The sequence below is a fragment of the Chlamydotis macqueenii genome, chromosome 3 (genome assembly GCF_036417535.1).
Source record: "Chlamydotis macqueenii isolate bChlMac1 chromosome 3, bChlMac1.mat, whole genome shotgun sequence".
In the NCBI taxonomy this organism is placed as follows: domain Eukaryota; kingdom Metazoa; phylum Chordata; class Aves; order Otidiformes; family Otididae; genus Chlamydotis; species Chlamydotis macqueenii.
In genome coordinates this window covers 72,886,035-72,912,040 of record NC_141558.1, presented here as the reverse complement: position 1 = coordinate 72,912,040, position 26,006 = coordinate 72,886,035, and the positions used below count along the sequence as shown (strand labels likewise).

The following is a 26,006-nucleotide window of genomic DNA, read 5'->3' as shown; positions in this document are numbered from 1 at the left end:
AACCCCTAGGGAATCTGTGATGGGGATTTTGTGAAAGTGTGTGCATTTTTTCAAATTAATGCAAAGTGATCCATGCTCAGAAAAATGACATAAGATACATCAGGGAAGAGGATGTGAATCAGAACCCGGAAGGCAGCAGAACTAGCCTACTTACTGAAGCAGACTTATTAACTATAAAGCTATTTATATAGTTGTAGTTAATATAAAGTATATATTGTACATATTAGTAATGTATTCTACTTAGTAATATAATAAACATTCAAAACATACAGCTTACATTTATTAAACATAAAGCTGTATCTTAAAAACTCAAATTGTTCAAATTATATGACAACACAAAAAAAAAAGCATTCTTGAAAGGGTCTTAAATTATATATGCTTAGGTAGGATGAAAAAAAAATACTTGCTTTTAAAGTGTTAATGGACTGCCAGCCCAAACTTCCTGTGCCAAGTCACAAGTTTATAAAGAATTCTCCCAAGTGTGTTTTAAACTGCTGAGTGTGCATGTGAAAGGAGATCAGGTCCTAAAATCATGCACAAGAATAAAACTCTTGTTCTGAGATAGCCAGATCATTTTACAGCGGCATTGATGAGTTGAGGGGTGGGGGGAGCAAAACACTTCCAAATCCGTACAAGGCACACAGTGTTCTGCTCCCAAAAAGGAAATATTAATTTCAGTGCACGTTTTTAGAGTGCCATTAGGATGACATACATAAAGGCTTACCCTTGCATTTGCCCTGCTTACAAGATAATTCTTTTCCAATTGCAATTTTTTTATTTTAAGAAAGAGGTTGCAAGTGAGTTTCTGAGGAAAGGGGAAGTTACACATTAAAGAAATGGGTTAAGACAAACCTTTAAAGAGAAGAAGCATTGCTGAAAAAAATTTACAGGGTTGCTGCAGGCAGCTAATTCCTTAGTCTTGCAGTATCTTAAGCTGTACTACCTTGGTGCAGGTACTGCAACGAGTGGTCCCATTCTCCCCAAACATTTTATGGCATTTTCCCATACGCTTTGCTACCATCACTTCTGGCATTCAGACAGCGATTTTCTTTGGCAAGTCAGTCTTCGGCAGCACCAGTTCCCCGGACAAACACGTACACTGAATGCTACTGATATGAAAAAAGCAGCAACAGCAGCTGAAGGCAGAGAGGAGACTGGTACCATAATTTTCAATGGCTGTGTCAAGTTCCATCGGGCTAAAATGGTTGTGAAACTACAGTGTAAGTGTCCATGACCACACTCAGAAGCACCAGGGAATGTTCTAGAAACAGCCCTTGGGCGCATCCCTTGCTGCTCTAGATACTACATCCTGCTCTAATAAATGGGATTAAAGGCAAATAAAGGAGCAGAATTTGGTTTGCCTCCTCAATAACATCTGCACACCTACTGATCACTCCGGCTCCCGCTGTGCATCCTGGCCAGGTAGGCCCAGGTTGGACACAAAACGGGGGTGCTCCTCTGTCTATACATAGAATAGAAAGACCAAGATTAAATCAGTAAGAATTACGTAATTGTACCTTGCTTACAAGCTACAGAGGTAGTTTTCTGTCCTGTAGCTGCCTCACTGTAACTCAACTGTACTTTCCTGGGGGTCCGCTCTGCCTGTGCAGCTGGTACCATTCCTGCAGCTGGAGGGGAATACTGTCCTACTCCTGAGCAACAGCAGCGATGAAGTTTTTGGAGGTCCTTCTCACACAGTTTCCTCAGGAGATGGAGGTGCTGATCTCCCCTCTCCAGTGTCCGGCCTCAGGGTGCAAGGGGATGGTGGCCTCAGGGGACGTTCAGATTGGGTATTAGGGAAAAGCTTCTCCCAGAGAAGGTGGTCCGGCACGAGAGTGAGCTCCCCAGGGAAGGGGTCATGGCCTCAAGCCAGTCAGCATTCAAGAGGCATATATACACACGGAGATATACATATATATATGGTTTAACTTTTAGGTTGCCATGTGTGGGGTGAGGAACAGGCCTGCTTGACTCCGTGGATCCCTTCCAGTTCTGGATAGCCTACATCTCTGTGAGCTTCTGCAGCCTCCTCGACCGCCTTACTCCTGTACCTTTTCCTCTCCAGAGCGGAAAATAAAAGCCCCATAGCTTTGCAGTGACCCACGTAAGTCTAGTGTGCAATAAAACCAGTTTTGTGGGGTCAGGCTGCTGGCGTAGGCAGCTCTGGGTGCCATTTCCAACCACAGCCAGTAGCGGTTCCTTATGTTCCTCGTGGAAGGAGTGCACCAGGCATGCGGTGGTCTTTCCCCAGGCACCCTGATCAAACCCGGCTGGAGCCTTTAACCTTCACCACGACCACCGACCATGAGCCTCACGCTTCTGTTACACATACGGCACATTTATTTCCACGCGCTTGCTTTAAACCCGCCGCAGGTGGGGTGCCCAGCATTTGGCAGACGGAACTCCGAGCGGCCTCCACCGGGCCTCGGGGCCCCACCCCGCCGAGCTGAAGGCTCTGCCTACGGGCGGGGTGGCACTGCCGGGGGCGCTGCCGGGGCGGGGACGCCGAGGAACAGCCAACGGCCGCCCCCAAACGGCTGGGCGGGGGGGGGGGGGGCGCTTCGACTGTCTCGACCGGGGGCGGAAGTGTCGTCACAGAAAGACTCACTCCCCTCCCTCAGTGGAGGAAGGACGGGCTGCAAGATGGCGGCGCCGGAGGAGCGGCTGCTGTCGGATGGGGAAGGCGGCGCCCTGGGCTCGGCGCGGCTCTCCCCGCCCCCGGTTTCGGAGTCTCCCGAGGCTCTGGCGCCCTTGGAGCCGCCGCCTCAGAGCAACACGCTCATGGGGCTGCCCATCGTGGCCATCGAGAGCATCCTCAGCTTCCTGTCCTACGATGAGACGAGCCAGCTCCGCCTGGTAGGGGCCGGGGAGGGGAGGAGAGGCGGCGGGGCAGGCGAGCGAGGAGCCCTGCTGCGGCCGGGACCCGGGGCGGGAGCAGCGCTGGGAGGAGGTGGCGGCAGCCCCTGCCGCCCCCCGCCGGGCTGCTGCTCTGGCTGGGGATGGGGCGGGATTGGGGTTTGCTCCCTTCTCCCCAGCCGCCCCCGAGCCTCGATACGGGCACGTAGAGGTGTGCCTCCATACACGCCTTCCTAAAGGTCTCTTACTGTCTCTTACTTCTTCTGTTCCGTTTGTCCTCTATAAGAAATTACTGGGCTGCTGGAGGCTTATTTTTCCTGGTGACTGCCTTCCTTGGGGGGGGGGAGGGTGGGGAGGGCAGTCCATTGTGTCTCATATGTGTATTTCTTTTTACTTATAAAGCTTAAGTCTGCAAGTGTAGGAGACCGTGAGCCTGCTGCTGCTGCTCCAGGGACCCTACCCTATCTAGAAAGAAATGTGGGGCAAAAAAGATGTTGTAGGAAAGCCCTTGTCTGCCTGAATGGCTGCCTGCTTCTTCCAGCTGTAGTAGTAGATCTAATAAAAGATATCACCTCTACTTCTGAACTCTATGATGCCAAAAAATGTGCAGCTGTCAGTGAGGAGATCAAGGCATATCAATCCTTAACTGACAGCATAAGGAGCCTGATGTAAACTATGACATAATATGATAAGCTGCTATCTTACTGAATTTCTTATGAGGTCATAAATGGAATAATAGTGAGGGAATTAACACCTAGCTTATGTAACCCAAGAACTCTATTAGTGTACATTGGATAATATTAGAAGCGTATTTCTGCAGAAAATCAGACTGCATGCGTTCTGGATCAGCAACCTGAAGTGTTGCATCCTGACTGTAACTTTAAACTCAAGGCTCTTCTGGCAGAAAATCTGTTCTTATTGATGCTGCGCCAGCACCTAAACGTTTCCAGCATGCTGCTAGTCTTCTGAAGACTTTTGCTTCTTCTGTGAGAGTAGGTAATGGATCTATGAAAAAGATGTAGTACTGCCTTTTTGAATTGCAGTCTCTGCTTTTGAGTACTTACAGTTTGAATGAAGGGAAGAGAAATACATACACAGTTTGGGTATGCTTAGTGCTGCATGGTCTGTATTGCAATGCTAGACACAGCCCTTTGCTGCAACTTTCCCATTGCATTATAAATGCAATTATTCCTATTTCCCATTTCATTCTAAATGGTAGTACCCATGGGAGCTACAGAAGTCAATAGAAGGCTTTTTCTTTCTCTAGGGCTAAGTTAATGTTTGTAAGCAGTGAAGTTCAGAATAGGAAAGATGGTGTAAGGACTTAACCAGCTGTTTAACTCACTGTGCAACTTAAGAAGTAAAGTGTGACACTTATGCTCTCTTACGTAGTACCTACAGGTTTATTTTTCTGGAAGAAGAATGCCCCTTTCAGAAGTTTCAGAAATATGCAAAACCAGGCTGCATAAATATCAACTTTGACAGACACATGAAACAATACTAGATGTAAAATGAAGGAAACTATCCAGTTGGTACTTTCAACTTTTGAGTCAGTGACAGCCAATAAACTTAACTCCATCAAATTCCTTACTGTTCCCTTAAGCACATCAGAAGGCATTATGAGCATTCCTCTGAGAAGAAAGTACACTTGTCTTTGTTATCCAGCACTAATGTAAAGAATCAAAGCCCTTTTAGTTTAACTTAGTCAAAAGTGTAGCTCATAAGCACATAGGTTTGATCAGCTAAGTCTTTTGGATTGCTGTTCAGAACTAAAGGTGTTCTGGCAATTCACTGAAAGCTATAAACAGAGAGGACGAGACTCGATGTTTTACGTAACTCCAGATGTTGTTAATGGACAATTATGGTGGTCTCTAAAAATAAAAATGCCTTGGCATAAATTAATAATGAAATTTCATCACTTCCTGATTTTTAAAGGCTACAAGCATCTTTGGGAGACACTTTTATATTCCTGCTCTAAGATCTGTCTTGCACAAACAGTAATTTTTTTTCTCCTTTATGAGAACTGACTTGAGCTGCTTATCAAAGATGAATGGATGTATCTTATAATGAGTAGTATTCTGCGAAAGATAGATTGCAGGACAACATTAATTGAATTACAGGGATTAAATTGCTTAGGTCTCCTGCATATTAAAAATGCATGCCCAAAAGCACCCTTTTTAAGCCCTTAGAATGTGGTATTCTGTGGGATAAAGCATCATAATGAAGGTAGGAAGATATGACCCAGGACATCAATCGTCCTAAACAAAGTTTGATCATACATGTGTAGACAAAAAATGTGGATTCCCTAAACTGATCACTTTGATGCATTCTCTGGATCTCAGCATTGAAGGAAATGTGTGTCCTTATCTCTTTCTTTTTCTGGATCACCTTAGCTCACTGATCCAAAACCAAAAAAAATAAATCTTTTGTGTTGAACTGGTGTTGGATCTAAAGTATGTACGAGAAAACAGTCTAAGGAGTTCACTGGTAGGACATAGAACAACAGCAAGTTTTCAGATTAAAATAGAGATAGGAAACTGTATTTTTATATAGAACATAATGAGGAGCATAGTCTAAGGCTTAAGATCCATAGGTTTTTTTTTTTTTTGTCACCAAAGAATGAGGTAAAGAATGTTTCCTGCTTATGATGATTGCCAGCCATCAGGCAAGGCAAAACCGTGGGCCCCTCATTGTGCAAAGAAGCACTTGCTTTCCTGATCATAATGCTTTCTGCTATTCCTGGTATTATGACATTTAAAAGCATAAATGAAGCACCTACTGGTTAAGCAGAGAAGTAAATCTAAAGTAGTGGAGACTAAACAATAGGTATTTAGAATGCAATCTTGTCTGAAATTATGCCTCAGTGCAAATCCTGAGTTCTCAAACTTTTGTTTAGATAAAGTGAATGAGAGGAAAAGCAGCAGCATTTTGCATTCAGCCCTTTTGAGTATTTACTTCATCTGCTTCCTCTGATATGTCATCATAAGAGAAACACAGAAAATCCAGAAGATCATTATGTCTGAAGCTGTAATGTTCTGGGCAAGCTGCAGCCTAATATGCATGCTAGCCATCTTCCAGCTTTTGAAGGCTTCTTTTTGCGTTATTTTTTTAATGACTTACAGAAGCTTTGGAATTTTTACCTGGGTGGGATAATAATGACATTCTTGTATTTTAATTTCTTTTCACTCACATGTCTGAACTTGGAAATGCACTTCCATTCAGACTATTACTACAGTAAGTGTGATTAAAAACAAACAATCCATAACCTCCTTCCATGAGCACTCTTGAAGAGAAGGTTATCTTGGATTCTGACACATGTCAGAAGTATCTTAGATTCTGCAGTAAACTTGTGTTTATTTTCTGCACAGCACAAATAAGGACTGATAGCCTTTGGACAGCATGGCTTTAATCTTCCCACAGTTTCAGGAAATCTGTATTTAGAGGCATTTCTATTTTAAAGCTTTTTGCTGAAGTCATCAACATTTTGTCACTTATACTTTACCCTAGAAATGCATTATGAAACATGGTGCCTGTGTAGCCTCTAAGAAAAAGAACATATATTGAATCTAAATACTTTAGGATATTTTTATCTCTGTTTTGACACTGGTTATCTGTTAGTGAAGCTTGGAAGAAATAAGACGTGCTTGAGGAAAGGAAGCTGGTAGTAGTCATTTAGTAGATTATGTCAGTTTAGTTTGTTTACAAATGAAGTAGAAAATCAGTTCTTTCATATAAGCTGTTATTGCATATGAGTCAGCATGCTGAGAAACAACCACCTTCTCACTCTCATTTTCACATGGACTTGGAATAACTTTCTGACACTGAAATTTGAACACAGTGTCTGGTCAGACCTGACATTTGAGGAAACTTGGGCTCTTTCTGCTTTATGGCTAGAACGAGAAAATATTCACAAACATTTGCAAATACAAGTATGAGTGAATTTAACTTTTTACTTTCTTCTGGTCCATTGAATAGCTAGTATCAAACTGTCTTGGATTAATATGAATACGTAAAGGTGTAATAATGCTACTTTGTATGTGACTGCTGACTATGCAGTCTAAAAGAGGTATATTGTTCCTATAAGTACAGCTGCCATATAGTTTTAAATGGTGACATCAGAAACCAGCTGAGAATTAAGAGATGGTTGGTAAAATAAGTTGCAGACAAATGCTTCTGATTTCTGATTATACTTGTTATTTGCTCAGTGCTTGGGTTCTAGACTGATTATTGGCACAAGTATGAGTGATATCCAGAAACTGGAGCAAATAATTCTTCCTGCTGTGTAGCGTAGGCAAATGAGTAAGATTTTTAAATATCCAGTGTTTAAAAATCTAGTGCAGTTCGTGTTACCTATTGCAACTTAATCTTGGATGTGGGAGGGCTTCAGCACACGAAAAGGTCCTTGCTGCCACCAGATGTCAGTGTGGACATGGTTAAAATAACTCTCTCTGCTTCCTCTAAATTTGTAGCGAATAATGTATCTACGATTGTTTTTCTCTTGTGCTGAATAATTGCATAGCTAACATAGCCCCTGTGCAGGTACTAATCCCTAGTTCAGGGGTTTGGTAGCATTAGAACAAGTAAGCTGTTAAGTCTTCTACTCAAAAATGGTATCAGATCTGGGCATCACTAATGCAGCTACTATCTTAGAAGAAACGTGACAGTTTCATCCTTCCTGTAGTTGAAGGGCCAACATTATTTCTTACGTGCTGGAAATGAGTTAGCTGATTCAGTGAATGTGGAGTAGAGTGTTCTGAGACTGCACCTCTGTGGTTAGCCTGTCTGATCATTCTCCTTTGTTAACAAGGAAGATCTAACACAAAGGAGCACGGACAGATCGACAGCAATTGCTTAATGGTCTGTTAATACAGATCTGTTTGAAAATAGTCAGTTCTTACTTACAGAACTTAAACTAGCTACGAGTAGAGGAAGACTCATAGGAAGTAGAACTTCTTTAAGTAGTGTGTTGCATATAAACAGAAAATAATTGCAGGCTTTTCTGGGCGAAGTGAGAATCTTCTTCCTCAAGGTATAAACTTACATAGACTTTAAAATTATGCAATGAGTAGTGTATGGAGGGAAGAAGTGTTTAGTTAAAAAACAAACAGGCAAAGGTAATCTGTTGGAAAGTGGGATTGCAGTGTGAATTGTGCATTTTAGTACAAAAAGAAACCCAAAACAATTTAAAAGGATGCTCTTGCATCTTCAGAACTGAATTGCAACTACTTTAAACTTTGTATTAGTTGGCTTTGTCTTGTAACTGGTTACTTTGTGAAAGTTTAAATTTAGCAGTTTATTATATCTTCTGCAGTTATTAATGTCCTTTCTCCCTAAACCTGTGGAAAAATTGAAGCTATTGGTATCCAACGTAGCAAATAAAGGAATCTGTTAAACAGAGAAGAAAAGATTTTAATACAGAAAATAATCTTGCTTCATGTGCACTGTATTGCATAAGTTTTTGAATTTAATTGTAGCTGTCTTCAAAAACATAAGCCTTAAGTGCTGAAATAAAACAGTAATGGTTTCTTGTTTTTTAAAGGCTTCTTTTTTGAGACTACGAAATATTAACGTGATCTACCAGAATCACACTGGAGGCCAAGCTGAAAGCCAGGCACAGACATTTGCAACATGCATTAAAATCTGAGGAAATTGTATCTGTTTATATATGGGTGGAATTCAGCCTTCTGTCTCTTGCTAGGCAATATCAGGAGATTAATTTTTGAATTGTGTGGAACATAGCTGCTCGTTTTTGGATTATCATGACCATTGTTAAGAGATAGTGATGCCTTAAGCCTAACTGCAGTTTCTGCTGCTTGAAATGGAGCAAAAACTAGTAAGAGAATCTTTTACTACCCAGCAAGTATGAATAATAGTAAAAGTGACATATGGCCTTAATGGAGCCTTAAGTTTTTCTTTTTACTTAAATACAGGTTTGTAAGCGAATGGACTTGGTTTGCCAGCGGATGTTAAATCAGGGATTTCTGAAAGTGGAAAGATACCACAACTTGTGTCAAAAGCAAGTTAAAGCTCAGCTCCCAAGGTATGTACCAGTTAAAACTGTAATTAAACCTAGATGTGCTAGATTCTTTTAAGCAGAATATTGAAAAGGAATTTCTTGCTAGCTAATTCAACTTAACATATCTCGAAAATTTGAGTCATATTTGTTTTAATTTCATTTTTTTTCCAAAAGCACCTTGAACCTAAGATCTAGTTACACAGTAATGGTGTGGATGAATGTAAGTTGTCTTATGCTAGAAACTGGAATATTGGAAAATGTCTCTGGTATTTTAAACAGAGAAAAGAAGAGTGGGTCCTGTATTACTCAACTCTTCTGGCAAATCAAGCAAGGACTCCTGGGAATTAATAAATGCCATTCCTTTTCAAGACCGACTGCCTTCACTGATGATTTATCTATGACTCTGCTTAAAAAAAAAAAAAAGCAAGGTTTTTCAGTGCCAAGGATTAAAAAGGGGAAAGGGGGGTGGGGTTCACACATGAGTATTACTGGGAGCTAGTTTCTCACTAAAGAAGTGTCTTTTCTGCTCTTCCCAGTGAATAAGTGCAGCTGCTGCTGTGTCCTATCAGATTTCCCAGTCAGAGTGAAGAAACTAAATGCTACTTACTGTAGAGATCCTTTGTCAAAAGAGCTTATATCTCAACCTAAACTTTGTAGCAAGCACTGCTAAAGTATTAAATTTATGTTGATTTCATTTAAGTACTAACTGTAGGAATATGGGGGGCTAAAAATATTCACACTGACTCAATGTCAACTGCTAGCTAGTACTGAAAGCTTGTTTTTAAATAGTCCTAAATTACATAGAGAGTTTATGGATCATATAAGATGTAGTAATTATTTAGAGAACAAATGTTTTCTAAGCATAGGATGCTATTACTAGCTGGTTGTCACTCTGTAACAGTTGTGGTTTTTTTAATCCATAAAGACAGAACTAATGTTAGTGGTTACATTTTCAAACCTCAGAGGGTTTTAAGGGTGAAATTAACTTGAGCAATTGTTACAGTTTAATTTTGTTGACTCATTGTTAAATCAGTTTCACTTAATGATCTGTCTTCTAGACGGGAGTCAGAAAGAAGAAACCATTCATTAGCTCGTCATGCAGACATCCTTGCTGCTGTAGAAACGAGACTCTCTCTCTTAAATATGACTTTCATGAAGTATGTGGATTCCAATCTCTGTTGCTTCATACCTGGAAAGGTAAAATGTAGACTATATTATGTGAATGTATATCTGTTTAAAAAATATGATTGTATAACTTAACCTGGGACAGCTGGGACACATTTATATAATGTATACACATACTGAAACTCTATTTCAGATACTTGCAAATGAATACACAAGCAGACACTCTGCTATAACAGGCAGTCTGAAATGAATGAACCAGGCTATTATTTTAAACTTATTTTCCTTTTTCCCTTAGAGTCTCTTAATTCTGATGTTTGATTTGTGGCATATACCTCCTATATAACCTTTAACAAGAAACACGTGATATGTAGGGCTTAATTCTGAATTTTAATTGTATAAAACAGCTGGAGGCCATGTCATCAGAAGATGTAGTAACTTAGACTACGTATAACACTAAGCACTTAGTAAATCAGGAAGATTTTCAGGCACCTTTCTGAAGGGTTTGAGTAATTCAGGTTAGTTGATTTAAGTTATTTAGTAGGTGGAAGGACTGTTCAGTATTACAGAGTTTTTGTATAGTAGGTGAAATTAGTTTTAAATGTAGATAAGTGTGTTAAATAGTAATACTACTGAACAGTTCTGTTTTTTTCAGAATACTACCCCAACATAAAACATAAATTATGCAAGCGAGATGTACATTGGAGATACCACTGTTTTATAAGCTGTGAAAACAGAAGAGCACAGGGGAATTGACAAAATCATGATCTGAGAAGGACTGGTACAGCTCAGGGTTGAAACACGATCTGTGAACATTAGCCTATTGTTCTGTTAATTGATCTTTCCATGTGAGATGAGATGAATGCACTGAGATGAATGGGAAAGTTAGCTGTTGGATACAGGTGAAGCATGGCAGGCATTTTAACATTCAGTGCAGTAGGATAGGCTGTCGGCATGAAATGTATTTGTATCTTGAAGAGGTAACTTGATTTCTGTATGCTCTTGTTGACTTGATATTTAACTAATTTTAAGTTAAATCATTATAGTTTGATATATTAATGCTTACTTGAATTTACATTATATTTTAATATATACTATGTATTTTTTAAAATGTAATAGAACATGAAGTCAAATAAACTTAAGTCTTTGATACTCACATGGCAAATGGAGTACGTGAAAGAAATGTTGCCTTACTTTTTTTCAACAGTAGATGGAAAGACAATATGCAATCTAGACCTTGGGTGTGCAGGAGTTCAACAAGTGAGCTTGCCAGCCATTTTCCATGTGGGCACTGACTCATAAGGACCTTGTTTGTATTCTGCTATAACAGCCAAAAAGTATAATTATTTAGTTAGCATATGAACTTGCTAACACTGCTCCCCTTTAGCACAGTTACCAGTTCACTGGAAAATCCTATTTTGATTAAGCAGATTCAAGGCTTAGTGTTCACTTACAGCCTGTGGTTTCAACCCCACCTGCCCTGCTGCCCTCAGGAAATTTTGTTTGAAGGAAACTGCCACAAAATTGTCAGGAAGTTAATTTGTGTTAGAATATGTGAATCCTGACTTGAGGTTCAGCTTGCTGTGTGAGGGTTCCTGGTGATAGCAGAGTGCTGCTGCAAGATTTTATATTGAGGTTGGCAGTAGAATGCTTTGAGGATGTTGTTGCTAACAGGATATAATGCGGGTAAAATTAGAGAAGTCTTCTGTAAGCTTGTTGCATGATGAGACACTTTAGTCTTGTCTAGCTTTTGCAACTTTTTAGCTAAGTTTCCTTTATTAAAACACAAGATGCAACGGTATCACCGATGATTCTAAAGCCCTTAAGATCTGTGTTCTTCAGGAGACTCTTCAACCATTCTTGATCCTGTGCAAAATACCTTAGTAGTTTTGATAACAAGAGACCAGCACTCCTATCCTGACATGCCTCTGACTAGAATTTGTAGATTAGCAAGACGCCTTTCATCTCTCTGTATCGCTTCTAACCAAAAGGCTTGTTTGTCAAACCTGTTAAGAGGGTGCTTATGTTCTCTATCAGTAGTGGATTGATGTTTTAGAAATTAATATATTTTGGATTTAATCTGAATTTGCAATATTTGGGTATATGCAAGTGGACTCAAGGAAGTAGTTACAGCTCTTCAAAGTGACATAATGATAATTCTTGCTGTTCCATTCATGTGTTTCATAATCCTCATAATTGGCTGGGGGGGTGACTGCTCTCCAGTGTGGCTTAGAATATTTTGCTTCAGGTTATCAAAAAATAAATGGTTATGCTCTGCTGAGTATAGATTATATAACTTAAAACTCAAATATGGATATAGTAAAACAAAATTTCACACAATGAGCATCATTTTGTGAGTTTTAAGAGAGTTGTTGTGATAGATCAAGTGAATAGCTTCTCTGATATATCACAAACAGCATTGCCTTTCAAAAAGCTGATCTAGAACTAAAACACACAGTGGTATGCAATAGTTATGTAGTAAAAGCCCCAAATATGCCAACACTTCTAGAATGATCTGAAATAATCTTGCCTTTATCAGAAAGTCCTAATTCTTCTTAAATGTTTTAGGTAATAGATGAAATTTATCGTGTGCTAAGGTATGTAAACTCTACAAGAGCTCCTCAGAGAGCTCATGAAGTTCTTCAAGAACTAAGGGACATTTCCTCCATGGCTATGGAATATTTTGATGAGAAGATTGTTCCAATACTGAAAAGAAAGATGCCTGGTTCAGATGTATCGGGACGTCTGATAGGAACTGCCCCAGGTATTAATTCCAATGTATAGTTAAGCTTTACTTAGTTTTTCTGTAAAAATTCATGGCACTGTATCTTTTTAAAGCTCCCTCCCTTAAATGTGAGCTTTTTACATAAATATTGATGATACTTGTTTCTTAAGAATGCTAACTGAAATTCATTTGCTTTGAAATTTAAGGGGCTTTTGTACTACCAAAAGAACAGTCACTTGAATGTATGTTAGAATTATGCATAGAGTGTATTCATTAAACAAACGCTTTTGTGCCACCAATGAATGAGACTTTATCACTGCACTTGGTTGAAATTTGGCACATGAGATGACAGCTTGATGCCTTTTATTTTTAGGATGATCAGCAAATGAATTGGCCAAAGCTGTTGTAGTGCATAGAGAGCTAGAACATACTTATATGTGCTTTTCTGCATTCCTGGGGCACTAATGTATACACTAACAAGCAAAATACTTACGGGTAATAGTGAAAGACAATTAAAATAACAGTGTATAAATAAACAAACTGGCCCTTCATATATTTTGTCAGACTTTCCAGAACTTTTGTGAACCAAAGTCTAAGGTAGTTGCCTCATATAATGGCCAAAAGCAAAATGTTAGTAGAATTGTGGTGGTTTCCCTGTGCTGAACATCTTTGCACTTCTTAGGAACTGTGAAATTAACTCTTTGAAAGGATAACTTAATAAAAAATCTATTACATCTTAAGCAAAAATAATAGGCTAACCATAGGAGCTGTTTGTTGTTTCTGGTATGTCCTGTCCATCCTTTTAGCTGTAAGTGTGTATACCACCTCTTAATTATATCCTGTTAATTATACCTCAATTCCATCAAGTCTCTTAGTTGAGGAATTATTGCCTAAAACCATAGTTGATGCCAGTTGGCTTTTCAAGGTCAAGACTTTGTGGCATAAAAATGCCTATCTTGTGTTGAAGGAGGAGCATAACCTATCTAATGGCCACCCTTTAGTGCCACGTAACTGTAGCCATGCTGGCATCTTAAAGGGGGAAAAAAAAAAAAAAGAGGAGGAGGATGACTGTTCTAGCTGTTCCAGACTGTTCTGTCTTTGTAGCACTAAAAGGTTGCATCTTACTTGCACGGCATTGCTAGAAGAGTAAAATGATAGAAAAAGTGATAGATATCTTTTTATGATAGAAAAAGTGATAGATATCTTTTTATGATAGAAAAAGTGATAGATATCTTTTTATGATAGAAAAAGTGATAGATATCTTTTTATGATAGAAAAAGTGAAAGAAATTATACAGTAGCTGTTAGTCTCCTTGATTTGCAGGAACTTTATTAAAATCAACATTCCCAAGCTCAAATTCCAGTATGGTTTTAGTACTTAGGAAGAGTGATTCTAAAGAAGCATGGAAAGTAAATTCCTTTCTTCTAAAAAGTAAGTTAAACTGAAATATCTTGTTAAGCCCCAAACCATAAAATTTTAGAACTTCAGCTGTCTACAACTAAGACAGCAGAATTGTACTGCTCTATTTTAATATTTTTATTTAATATAACTATTCTGTAATAAGTAATTTATAGACATGATGTGGGTTTTTGACTTACCATCTGTGACACTAAGTCTAGATGACAACATATCTGTATGTAAATTTTGATAGAGCAAAAGGAGGGGGTCATATATACAGAATATGAATTATGAGCTTTCCAGACTACTGAGAAATCTAAGCACTAGTTGTGCTCTGAGATACCATATGCTCTTCTTAGACACTTAAATGACAGTAAATCTGTTTACATGTTCACATAACTTGCAACCAGTATTGAGATTCATGTTTGGGGAGTAGGGATAAGCAAAATACGAAAACTGGGACACGATTTCTACCTTTGTCTTAAAGTTGTAGAGGATTAATCACAGTTTTCTCTGAAGTTCCAGGGCCTTCTGCAGCACTGACAACAATGCAGCTGTTCTCCAAGCAGAACCCTTCCAGACAGGAGGTCACCAAACTCCAGCAGCAAGTAAAAGCGAATGGCACGGGCTTGACAGCACTAAAGCGGGAAATCTCAGAGCTTCGCATCAAAGTGCAAGAGCAACAGAAACAACTCCAAGATCAAGATCAGAAACTGCTAGAGCAAACCCAAATCATAGGTGAACAGAATGCCCGATTAGCTGAGCTTGAACGCAAGCTGCGAGAGGTGATGGAGAGTACAGTAGGAAATTCTTCAGGTTCTGGCTCAAATGAACAGTCTTCTAGAAAACGGAAGAAGGTGGTTGAATCCACAGACTGTCCTAGGAAATCTAAACGTCTTCGGAACAGAAAATAACTTGGGAGTAAATGACACCTTCAGGAGGATACACTGCTTTAGTAGCCCAAGCAGGTCTGCTTGTGTGGATACTGTGATTAGCTTCATGGTGTCACTTAGGCTGCTGGCTCTTCAAAACACCACTTAGACCTGAACAGTAATTTTCTTTCATTGAGACTTTTCCCCTGCTTTCTGTATGGGTGGGCCTAATGCACAGAATCTTTAAGATTTGCAATAGATACATACTAACAAGACCTGCTCTGTTATGTTTTGAAGGGTTAATCATTTTTTCTGTGCAAATGTGTTTAAAGTAAACTTATTTGTGTTTATGCATATGTTCACATAAAATCTTAAATAAATTCAGTCTTAACTGACTAAGAAGTTAAGCGTAAAAACAGATGTCCTGTTCACTTGAAGGAAAGATCTGCTTTTAAAATCTTGTTTTAGAGAATTTGACCTTTTTTGTTACAAGTGACCTTGTCTGGAATGTCTGAAAAGTAGTTAATACTTTTCGAGGACCTCTGTAATGAGTAAAACTGACTTCTTAAGCTACAGTATTGACTATATATTTTTGTAAACTTACAAGGAAGGGCCTTCTATCCAGTCTTCACATGCACACACCCTGGTTCTAGGTCTTGGGAGCCATATTCTACATTTGCATGGATAGATGCATGTACAGTTTAGTCAGCCTGCTAAAAGCACTTGCCTGAAATTGTTCTTAACTCTGGGAGAGAGCAATTGCTGTAAAGCAATTTCCTTGTTCCTCAGCCATAACTTAGCATCTGCTTTCAGCACAACTGCTTTCTTACACTGAGGTGGTCTTACGAAGGAGAGTTTGAACCCAGACTATCTGACACTTTCACTGCCTGTAAATTGCAGGTATTGTTAGCCAAAGCTGGAGAATTGAGAAGCTGCCTATGTATCACTTGACTGATAGGCCAACATCTCATAAGTATCAGACAAACTGTCCCTGCAGTAACCAAGCTCAGGGGACACCATTGGAATGAAATGCTATATTATGGAAAAACTGAAACTGTTTTGTGTGTATGTGTTGGGGTGGGGTGGAAATTACTCTGTAACACTGATGACAATATTCTAAGGTTTCCTTATCCTAAAAGGTAAATCACTTCAGACAAAGCTTTAATTTCTTTTGCACTTCTGTTTTGAGCTTGTAACTGGAAAAGCATGTCTTGCACTGTTCAGTCTCTCTGGTCACTTTAACAACCTCAGAGTTGTGTACAGTGATTTTTTTTTTTTTTTTTTTTCCCCAATCTGTATATTTTTGGAATGTTATACAAATACCATTGTTCTTGGGGGTTTTTTTTTGTTTGTTTGTTTTTTTTATCTACTAAACTTTGTAGCTTTATCATTTGACTTATGGTTTTCTTTTTTTTTTTTTTTTTTTTTTTATTCAGCTGCTGCTTTGGATTTAGGTGGTACTGAATTCAACTTGATATGGCACTGAAAATGCAAATGCTGCATTTATAGCTGTTCAAAATCTTGATACTATTACCATGGGTTAAAGTGCAAGTTTGTCTTATGTTTTGTATGGCTGTCAGCATAACATAGTGGTTGTATTTAAATCACCAAACAAATCAGAAACTGTCTGGTCAAATGTTATATAATCATCGGAGAACTGACACTTTTCCTGAAATTTCAGCTGCAGTTTTTACTCCTGATACAAGCCAATATGTTTTAGAATTAACATTGCAAATACCTAATTTTTGGCAGACATTTAATTTTCAAATAAACTTGTTGGGTAGTTTGAGCCTTTTAAAAAGAGGCATGTTTCTTACAGGCATGAAGGAAGTGATAAAAGGTTGTCTGGGGGAAAGGTTAAACTGTTAAAGGAGCATTTGCTGTTACTGATCTTCCATGGCTCAGAACTTTTTTATTGTTAAAGATCTCTTTAAGATAGGTATCTGCTGTTCAGTTTAAAAACTTTGGCATATACTTTGTCTTTTAAAAAAATAATAATTTTTAATCAAAGGGTCAGAATGATAGCTATAATTACTGTGTATCATTTGATGCAAATTCATTTAATGGTCACTCATGATGACAAATTCATGTAATGGTCTAATTACCAGATATTTGTGGTTAAATACTTCTTAACAAGTATAAACCTGTGAATTGCATTTACTGAAAAGGTTTATTCATTCATCTCTTAATATTTTTCACTTTAGTTTCTTCATTCATTTCTAGAACATGCAAACAATGTCCCCCCTGCTTCACAATATACAAATCATATCAGGTTATGTGAGAGTGCCATTTATTTTTATGTTGGTGAATCTCTAGCAGTGCATAAACTGAGCTGGAAAGAACTGCAGCCTGTTGTTGCATTAAACATTGTCCGTGAATGGTGCCAACTTGGAACCTTGAACTCAAGGAAGTATTGCATGCTGTGAGTTTGCAGGCGCATCCTGATGATCTGCCTGCTACCAAGTGTAGTACAATTGAATGAGGCCCATGGAACTTAACAGGTAGAGGGGATGGTTACAAGAAGCTGTGAGAAGTGCCTCAACAAAGGTCCACTACTGTTTCATTTTCCCTTCCTGGAGAGGGAGCGAGACATCAGCATCAGATAGCACTAAAACCACCAGCTTGCTTTGTAAATGGCTTTTTGTTTCATAGTAGGGTTGGGGATTTTTTACAAATTTGTGTGTAAATAGTGAAAATGGTATTAGAAGATACCACAATAGTACTTCTGTGAGGGAAAAGCTATTTACAACCAGGTCTTGCTCCCCAGATTAACTTGTTTGAAAATGCAGTATGCAAGCACCTTCTAAAGAAGGGCTAATGGATGTAATAAGTGGAAACCTTGAAGGAAGAAAGACTACCTGCTTAACAAGATAAACTTCACAAATTAAAGAACAGCTAGAAACAAGTTCTAACTTCTTAAATCACTGACATTCTCTTGGCATAGCACATTAGTCACAATGGATCATGAATGTTATGAGGATGCCTTCACATAATTTCTTTCACACGAAGATAAGACTGTATTGAACAGAAACTTAGTTGCTTTTACTGAGATCTTCTTACAGTTAATTACAGGAAGCACTAAGATTGCCTAAGGAATTTTCAACATCAAGACCCTCTTGAAAATAGGATGACATAGGATGTACTTAAATGTGTCTTCAGACAGGAGATGACTACCTGATTTTTTGGTGTTCCTGATGGTTTTTAGAAGGTAACTGGCAATGTCAGTACTAGATTGTTGTTTCATTCATCTGTAAATTTACTTTGTAGTATTTTATAGCAAGATGTCTGCTACTTGAGAACTATTCTGACACTCTCCAGTTTCATTTCTGTGCTACTTTACACCATACCTGGATGAACTCACTTGTCCCCGTGCTCTCCATTCTTGCTTACAGGATCTCATCTTCCTGGTTGGATGGGGATGTGCTACCAGCTTTGGTTTACGTGTAACTGGACACTCCAGGATTTTTGTTCTAGCTTTGTGCCAGTTGAAGACATGCTAGGTGCTGAATCTCTTTGTCTTCATAAGGGAAAATGACAGATACAAAAGCTGTTAGCTTGCTGAAGACCTAATAAATCTGGATTTGTTGTATGGACTGCTTAAACCAGAAAGACTCAGTGATGAAATAGGAAAAACACTTTGCACTCCAGGACACTTGGGCAATTAAGTTTTCCAGAACTTTCCTATTTAATATTTTTCTTAGTTGTCTAAGCCTTCTTTGGCTGCTATGGAATGTTTAGTTTATAAATTTGGGATCTTCTGTTTAATTACCCTACTGAAACTTGTGACCATTTACAAACATTTATATATTTGCAGTGCTTGTAAACCCGCCTCTGTGTACTCTCTCCTCCAATGACAGCTGCAACTTTTCTTATCAGCAGATGCGTTTGTTTTTTTGGCAGGATCCTTCCCATGGATAAGAAGGTCTTTAGCGCAATGATGGATAGCAGTGCAAATATCTGAACTACAATAAGAGGGGAATATTTTCAGAAACATTACATACAGCATTTAGAGTGCAGTTGAGTGAAGTGCTTGTGATCTTGAAAATTTTGCAGTCATCTTCTGCACTGGGACCTCAAAAGCACTTCCTGGTTTATTGCAAAGCAGTCACTGGGCAAAAAGTAGAACTGAATATCCCTTGCAAGGACAAAATGCCGTGATGACATCTAATCTGTTTTACCTCTTACACTGCACCAGTCCTCACAAAGCCAAAAAAATTCAGATCGTGTGAGTAAAGAGGGAAAAGCTGTGAATAAAGTTTTCCATCTCTCCTCTACCTGCTTCCTTTTTCACTTCTAATTCACATCCTAATACACATGTATTAAAAATGCACGTAAACAAAAATATTTACGAAGCTGTTATGTGTCATAGAGTTTGTGCTTTGTCTATTACTTTAGATTTTAAACATTTTCAAGTAGGGATTGTATTTCCCCTACACTTGCACAGTTGCACGTGGGGCTTTTAGCAAATAGTACATCTTAGCCTTTTCAATTCATTATTACTAACAAATTTTAAGTGATGCATCATAAACCTTGAGATACTTGTATTGCATTAATAGATAAGCTACAATTTACTTTGTGATATCTTCCTTGTTTTTCTCACTATTATTTTAATTTAAGTGGATTTGTGGACAAACAAAATTCCAAGCAATTCCAATTCAACTGTTACATAAAGTAATCTTTGTAACTGACCTGCCCACAATCAATATGATATGAGAAACTGATGCAGGAACAGATTAAATTGAATTTAGTTCTTACAGAGGAGTTTGTCAAAGAAGTTCATAGCATGTCTTACCAGAGAAAGTGAAGAAAATTGAGACCTTGGCAGAGGCGTTTGGAATTGTAGTTGAGTATCTTTAGGCAGCTTATAGAAACTTAGATTTTGGGTGAAAGGTAAGTAGTCCTTACAACCATACATCTCTTACCTGTGGAAAAGAGTAAGTGTTTTTTAAAGAAACGTTGTAAGATGCTGTTTCTGTTTCCAGCCTGAAGGAAGCGAGTCGGCTGAGACCGCCCGGCCTGCCTGTCCGTCTGCAGTGGCTTCTGGGCATGTTGTCCCAACAACGACGAGGGGCAGAAACCTCACAGACAGCTGAACCCGTATGAACATCGCGGCAGGAGGGAGGGCAGGGCAGGCGGGGTGGGACAACACGGAGCTGCTGAGCCTCCACACACCCCCCTCTCCCCGCCTTCTCCCAGGCCAGCTGCTCCGCGCTGTGGCGGTGAAAGGTGAGGGAGCTTCGGGTTCCCCAGCGCCTCGAAGGGCTTCGGCGGGCAGGGCCAGCGTTACAAGCCGAGCATTTTCTCTCCCTCCTTAAATATCAGTTACGGACGCGGCGTCCTCAAAGGCACCCGCAGCGCTGGCAGCGGCGTGACCGGTCTTGAGAGATTCGCTCTCCCCTTGCGGGCCGCTCCCCTCGGGCGGCAGCGCCTCACGGCCCCTCACCCCGGCCCCTCGGGACTCCTCCTACGGCCCCTCACCCCGCACCCCAGCCCCTCGGGACCCCCTCTACGGCCCCTCTCACCCCGCACCCCGGCCCTTCGGGACCTCCCCTGCGGCCCCCAGGGCGGCCGGCGCTGGTCGAGTCGGTCCTGCCGCCTCCAGCGGGAAGGCCGGGGAGCCGCAGCCAGCCCGGGCAGAGCGGTGGGACCCTCTCCGCTGCAGATGGGGGACGCACACGACTTCTCTCGCCAGAAGCGAGGGCTAAGCGGCAGCCCTCACCTCCCCGCCCGCCACCGCCGCACCGCTGGGCAGCAGCATGGCTCCGCCCGGCAGGGGCGCCCAGCCGCCCCCAGCAACCGCCAGCCGGCCCCTCAGGCGACGGCTCCGCCGGGCGCCTCGCCCCGCCCGGCCAGGCCGGGCCCCCGCCGGCGGGCGGGGGGCGGAGACGGTCCGGCGGGGGCGGGGCCTGTCAGCGCTGACAGCAGGCAATAGCCAATGGAGAGAGAGGATGGGGTGGTGGGCGGGACACCCGCCGAGCCGCCTCCGCGGCGCTATAAACTGCGGTGCCGGGGGGGCGTTGTGGCTTGAGTGCTGTGTCGCTGAGGGGAGTGGGCGAGCAGGCGGCCTGGGGGCGCCGCCAGGATGGGTAACACCGTCGCCAGAGAAGATTTCGAGTGGGTCTACACGGACCAGCCTCACGCCGACCGCCGCAAGGAGATCCTGGGTGAGGAGGAGGGGTGGCAGTGCCGCCGCTCCTTGCCACCGGCTGCGTGGCGGGGAGGGTGGGGGGAATCTCACAAAATGGCTGCCGGGGGGCGCCGCGGGGAAGGCGCCGCGGCGGAGGGCTTGGTCCTTCGCCGCCAGCCGTTATAGAAGCTTCCGGGGTGGGGGGGGGCGGCTGTGGTGTGCGGAGCCGTGCGGAGCCGTGCGGCCGGGGCCAAAGTCGGCCCGGGCCCGCGTAGGAGAGCGGCTCTGGCCGTGTACGTGGAGGCGAGAGCCGCCGCCTTGGCGGCGCTGGCGGGAGGAGGGGGAAGGGAAGGAGTGGGGCGGGGGGCGGTGGCTCGCCGCCTGTGGGGCCGGAGCCCGAACCCCGAAGCGTGAGGCGGGCGGCCCGAGCTTCCATTTTGAGCTGCGAAGCGGCGGAGGCAGGCGGGGCGCGTCCCGCTGGCGGGCAGCGGTGCGGGCGGTGGGGTTACCCCGCCCTGCGGGGGCTGCGGGCCGTTCCCCGCCCGAGCTGTCCGCCTCCGCAGAGCCCTTCGGGCGGGTAGGGAAGGCGCTGAGTGATCGGTAAGGTCTCTGCTGGTCGTTACGAACTGATACCGAGTCGTGCGCGGAGGTGAGCGCGGCACCCGCGACTGGCGGTGAACAACCGCCTTGTCAAGTAGGGAGGTGGAATCGGGCCCGAGCTGCCCGGAGCCCTTCTGGTGGTTGTCGGTTCAAAGCCATTTCCTTCCTGGGCAGGCTGGAGCTGGTGCTGGTGCTTGCCATATAAGTGTCTAGTTGCTGAGGAATGGGAAAATGCTGAAATGATTTCATTCGTAAGGATTTGTTATAGCAATACATGTCACAAATGGAATGGTGGTGTGTTTTCTTCATTACCTATGCAGACATCCTAATTGGGAGGAAGGGAAGAAATTATTATATCTGTTTGTGTAATCTAATTGGGGTAGGTGGCTGTGAGGAGAGCTTCTGAATGTTCCTTTTTTCATTTAATTCTTTCCCATCTAGCTAAACATCCAGAAATAAAAGCGCTGATGAAACCAGACTACAACTTGATTTGGGTGGTTATGCTGATGGTTCTTGCACAGTTGACTGCATTTTATCTAGTTAAAGACTTGGACTGGAAATGGGTAATCTTCTGGGCATATGTTTTTGGAAGCTGTATTAGCCACTCCATGACTCTGGCTATTCATGAGATCTCTCACAACAGCGCCTTTGGCAACAGCAAAGCAATGTGGAATCGATGGTTTGGAATATTTGCTAACCTCCCTCTTGGTCTTCCATACTCCGTATCCTTCAAGAGATACCACATGGATCATCATCGTTACTTAGGAGGCGACGGAATTGATGTGGACATTCCTACTAACTTTGAAGGCTGGTTTTTCTGCACCCGTTTTAGGAAGTTCATATGGATTGTTCTTCAGCCTTTTTTCTATGCTATTAGACCTCTCTGCATCAATCCCAAACCCATTACTCGACTTGAAATAATCAATTTGTTGGCTCAGCTTTCCTTTGATGTTGTAATATATTATTTGTGGGGAGTCAAATCCACTTTTTACATGCTTGCTGGTTCAGTACTTGGACTTGGTTTGCACCCGATTTCAGGACACTTCATAGCTGAACATTACATGTTTTTAAAAGGACATGAGACTTATTCCTACTATGGGCCACTTAATTTGCTCACTTTTAATGTTGGCTATCATAATGAACATCATGACTTCCCCAATATTCCTGGCAAGAGCCTTCCACTGGTAAGTTTACTTCCAAGGTTATTACTTTTTCTTAGAACAAGCCATACTTTAACTTCAAAATAATGTAGAACACTGATAGGAGAATGAAAGTTGGGAGATTTTGGGGAAAAAAAAAAAAAAGCCCACACCGCAAAATAAAACCTGAGAACGATTTCTAAGGGGTAATTACTTACCACTTTAATGGTATCCTGAACAAGCTTTCAATTTGCTGGCTGCTCAGGCCTCTTCCATAAAAGGAGAGGGGAGGAAACCCACATCTTATGCTTTGCACTAACTTTGGTTTTCTGTAATTACAGCCAGCCTTCTAATGTAAGTATGCAGAAAACTAAATAAGTTGCAAATAACTTCAGAGATTTGTCAGCTCTGTCTTTGAAATCTTAAGGACGGTATTGTAATGCATGCTTATCCTTTGTTCTCTTCTATCACCAACATTCTCTGGTAGGGAAAAGGCTTGAGGTCCTGCTAATGTTTGTTGTACTGCTGACAAGTGTTTAATAGCTTTCTAGTTTGGAACAGCTCAGTTTCCTCTAGTGAGAACTTTGAACCCTAAGAAAGTATTGGCTGTACATTGACAGAATTAAGCTAAGACTTAGACCTGTTACCTGCATGTGTAGCAGATACGAAATCTCAAGCTGGTTTCTCCCTACTTCAATCTTTGCTGGTTTCTTTTAAGCAGGAGCTTATTTCTCATTTTATGTGTGTTTCCCAATTGGGGTGTGGGAACACAAGCTTCTAGGGTTACACCTTCAGTGTTACATCTTCAGTGAAAAGTGTTTTTCGTCAGAGACTAAACATGCTATTTGACAGCAGCTGTGGTGTTGCTCTTGTAGTTTTGTTGTTGGTCTTGGCAATAGGAAGACCTTGTAAGCTTTTGCCTTTGGTGGAGTCTAAACTTGATTGTTACTTCTGTTGTCAGTAGTGGAAATGCAGGTGAAATAACTACTCCAGCACTTCTTTAGCAGAGCAGTTAAATTCTGTAACTGGTTTGAGAATTTGTTCTTGTGGGTTTTGTTGTTTTTGGAAAAAAAAAATACTTAATTTATTATTCATAGATTTAGTCTTTCAAATACAGCTAAAGTTGCTTTAACTCACCTTTCATACCTAGATCTGTGCTGGTGAACCAGTACTTCTTGCACCAGCACTTCAGTTACAAATAGCAAGCGTTTTTTTTTAAGTATTTAATTGCAGAGGTAAACACTCGGCTCTGCCACAGGACTCTTAAATCTACAGCTCTGATAAGAAAACAAAGCCTTCTTTTAGAACAGTGTAGTCAATTTGATTGGACTGGACTCTGCTGAACTGTGTGCTAAAGGTCACTGAAGTACTAAACACTTGATTCCAGCTGGGGTATTGGTGAACTGAGAATAATTACTGTTCAATAAAAGTAATACTGGTTAGATGCACTATTCTATAGGAGTGATGATGGATGAAAATGACTTTCAGCTCCAAACCAGGCATGCAAATATCTTGGGTTTGTTTGCTCATATGGATTAGTATTTTTCTTTTGCCTGAAGCTATGGAATTTAGTGAAAAATAAATTTGGCTCTGTTCAGGTTTTTAAGGCTTTAGGTGGTTGGCCTTAAATATCAGTAGGGATATCTAACTGAAACTCCAACTCTTAGTTTAAAACAGTGGCCTAATCAGCATGTACGTCTGAGAACAAAGTCTTTGGAAGCAGTTTATATTCATTCATGTCTGTCTTCAGAAACAGGATGTTCCTCAGAAATAAGATTTATTTTTTCTTGAGCGATGAGGTTTGAAGCTACATGTAAAAATAGCTGTGTTAAGCAGTTCTTTCTAGAACTTACAACATTCTTTTTTAGTGATACTCCTATACCTATGAGTCAGCGCTGAACTGAGTCACCTACTTCAACTAGCAACCAAACTGCTCACTTTTGTCAGCTACATCATTCCATAGGTAGCGCAGTGAATGGCCTTCAGAGTGTTGGCAGTTCGTTCTGGTTAGCTTCAATAGAAAAGTTTCACATTAAGTTTACTTAACAACCAGGCAGCTGTGCTTCCCGCCGCCCCCCCCCCCCCCCCCCCCCCGAATCTTTCACATTGTGGCACTAGTAGTCTTTCCTGTAGACTCCAACATCTAAAATCGAGCTTCTAGTGCTCTGCATTCAGTTACAGGTTGAAGGATTGTAGAGTTGTCATGACTGGTGCTAATAAAAATAGTTAATAAACCTCGTATCTCCTCTTTAGGTGAAGAAAATAGCAGCTGAATACTATGACAACCTGCCACAATATAACTCTTGGATAAAAGTACTGTATGACTTCGTGATGGATGACACAATCAGCCCATATTCACGCATGAAAAGGCACTTAAAGGGTGAAGTGAAGCAAGATTAAACTTCTGGTTAACCAAAAAACTTTGAAATGTCTGCTTGCTTTAAAGTGGCTGAAATAAGGTCTCTTGCTGAAGATGTTCACCAGTGTCCTGAATTAAGATCTACAGCAACATAGCAATGCATCCATAAGGATTTTGTAGCAGACTTTTACCAGCTATAACATTCCTCGCAGTGCTCGGATTCACTGGCTTAATGTGTACATGTTTGCCTAAGGATCAGTGTTATATGCATAATGCTAAATCACTTTGTTACAGAATTTACCTTGGCAGGTGTTAAATCTATATAAAATATCTGTCCAACTCCTAATATTTTAGAAGTTCTCAATGTAGTACACTGCCTACAACATGCTAATTAGATAATTGTAGTGTTAAAATGCTGTATTTACCTGTTAATTCTAAATGAACATGATTTGTTCACTTAAACCTTGTGTTGAACCTGTTTCCTAACTTACGGGTGGAAGAACTAAATTTGCACAGAAATGTTAAATCTGCTTTTGTCGAAGTATGCGATATGTTAGTTGAAGCATTGCTTTGAAGTTCTGCCTTTTCTACTGAAAGTACCTTAAAGGAGCAATCTATCAGAATGAAACTAGCATCTTCAAGATGGCTTGTGTGACTTCCTTGTAAAAAGGTGAGGAATTCAAGGGTACTGCCAACTTTGTGGGTTCCCACCTACTGCCTAAGCTGCCTGTGTTAGCCTACAGCTTGAGCAACTAGCGTTTAGAATTGTGCTGTTTAAGCCACTAGTAACTT

The 26,006-nt window shown here is 41.2% G+C and overlaps 2 protein-coding genes across 3 annotated transcripts; both read left to right on the top strand.

Moving 5' to 3' along the window:
- The first annotated feature begins 2,643 nt into the window (after window positions 1–2,643).
- Window positions 2,644–15,564, top strand: FBXO28 (F-box protein 28). 2 transcript variants are annotated; one of them, XM_086745222.1, is made up of 6 exons: window positions 2,644–2,856; window positions 8,787–8,896; window positions 9,931–10,069; window positions 12,563–12,758; window positions 14,043–14,150; window positions 14,637–15,564. In XM_086745222.1, exons 1-6 carry the CDS (start codon window positions 2,644–2,646, stop codon window positions 15,029–15,031), a joined length of 1,161 nt encoding a protein of 386 aa, XP_086601348.1. In that variant the 3' UTR covers window positions 15,032–15,564. The 2 variants fall into 2 exon arrangements, with proteins under 2 accessions (XP_086601348.1, XP_086601349.1); XM_086745223.1 differs by lacking the exon at window positions 14,043–14,150.
- Window positions 15,565–21,013: 5,449 nt separating this feature from the next.
- Window positions 21,014–25,740, top strand: DEGS1 (delta 4-desaturase, sphingolipid 1). Its single transcript, XM_086744250.1, has 3 exons — window positions 21,014–21,153; window positions 22,158–22,900; window positions 25,109–25,740. The coding sequence occupies exons 1-3, from the start codon at window positions 21,072–21,074 to the stop codon at window positions 25,253–25,255; spliced, it is 972 nt and encodes a 323-aa protein (XP_086600376.1). The 5' UTR covers window positions 21,014–21,071; the 3' UTR covers window positions 25,256–25,740.
- The last annotated feature ends 266 nt before the right edge of the window (window positions 25,741–26,006 follow it).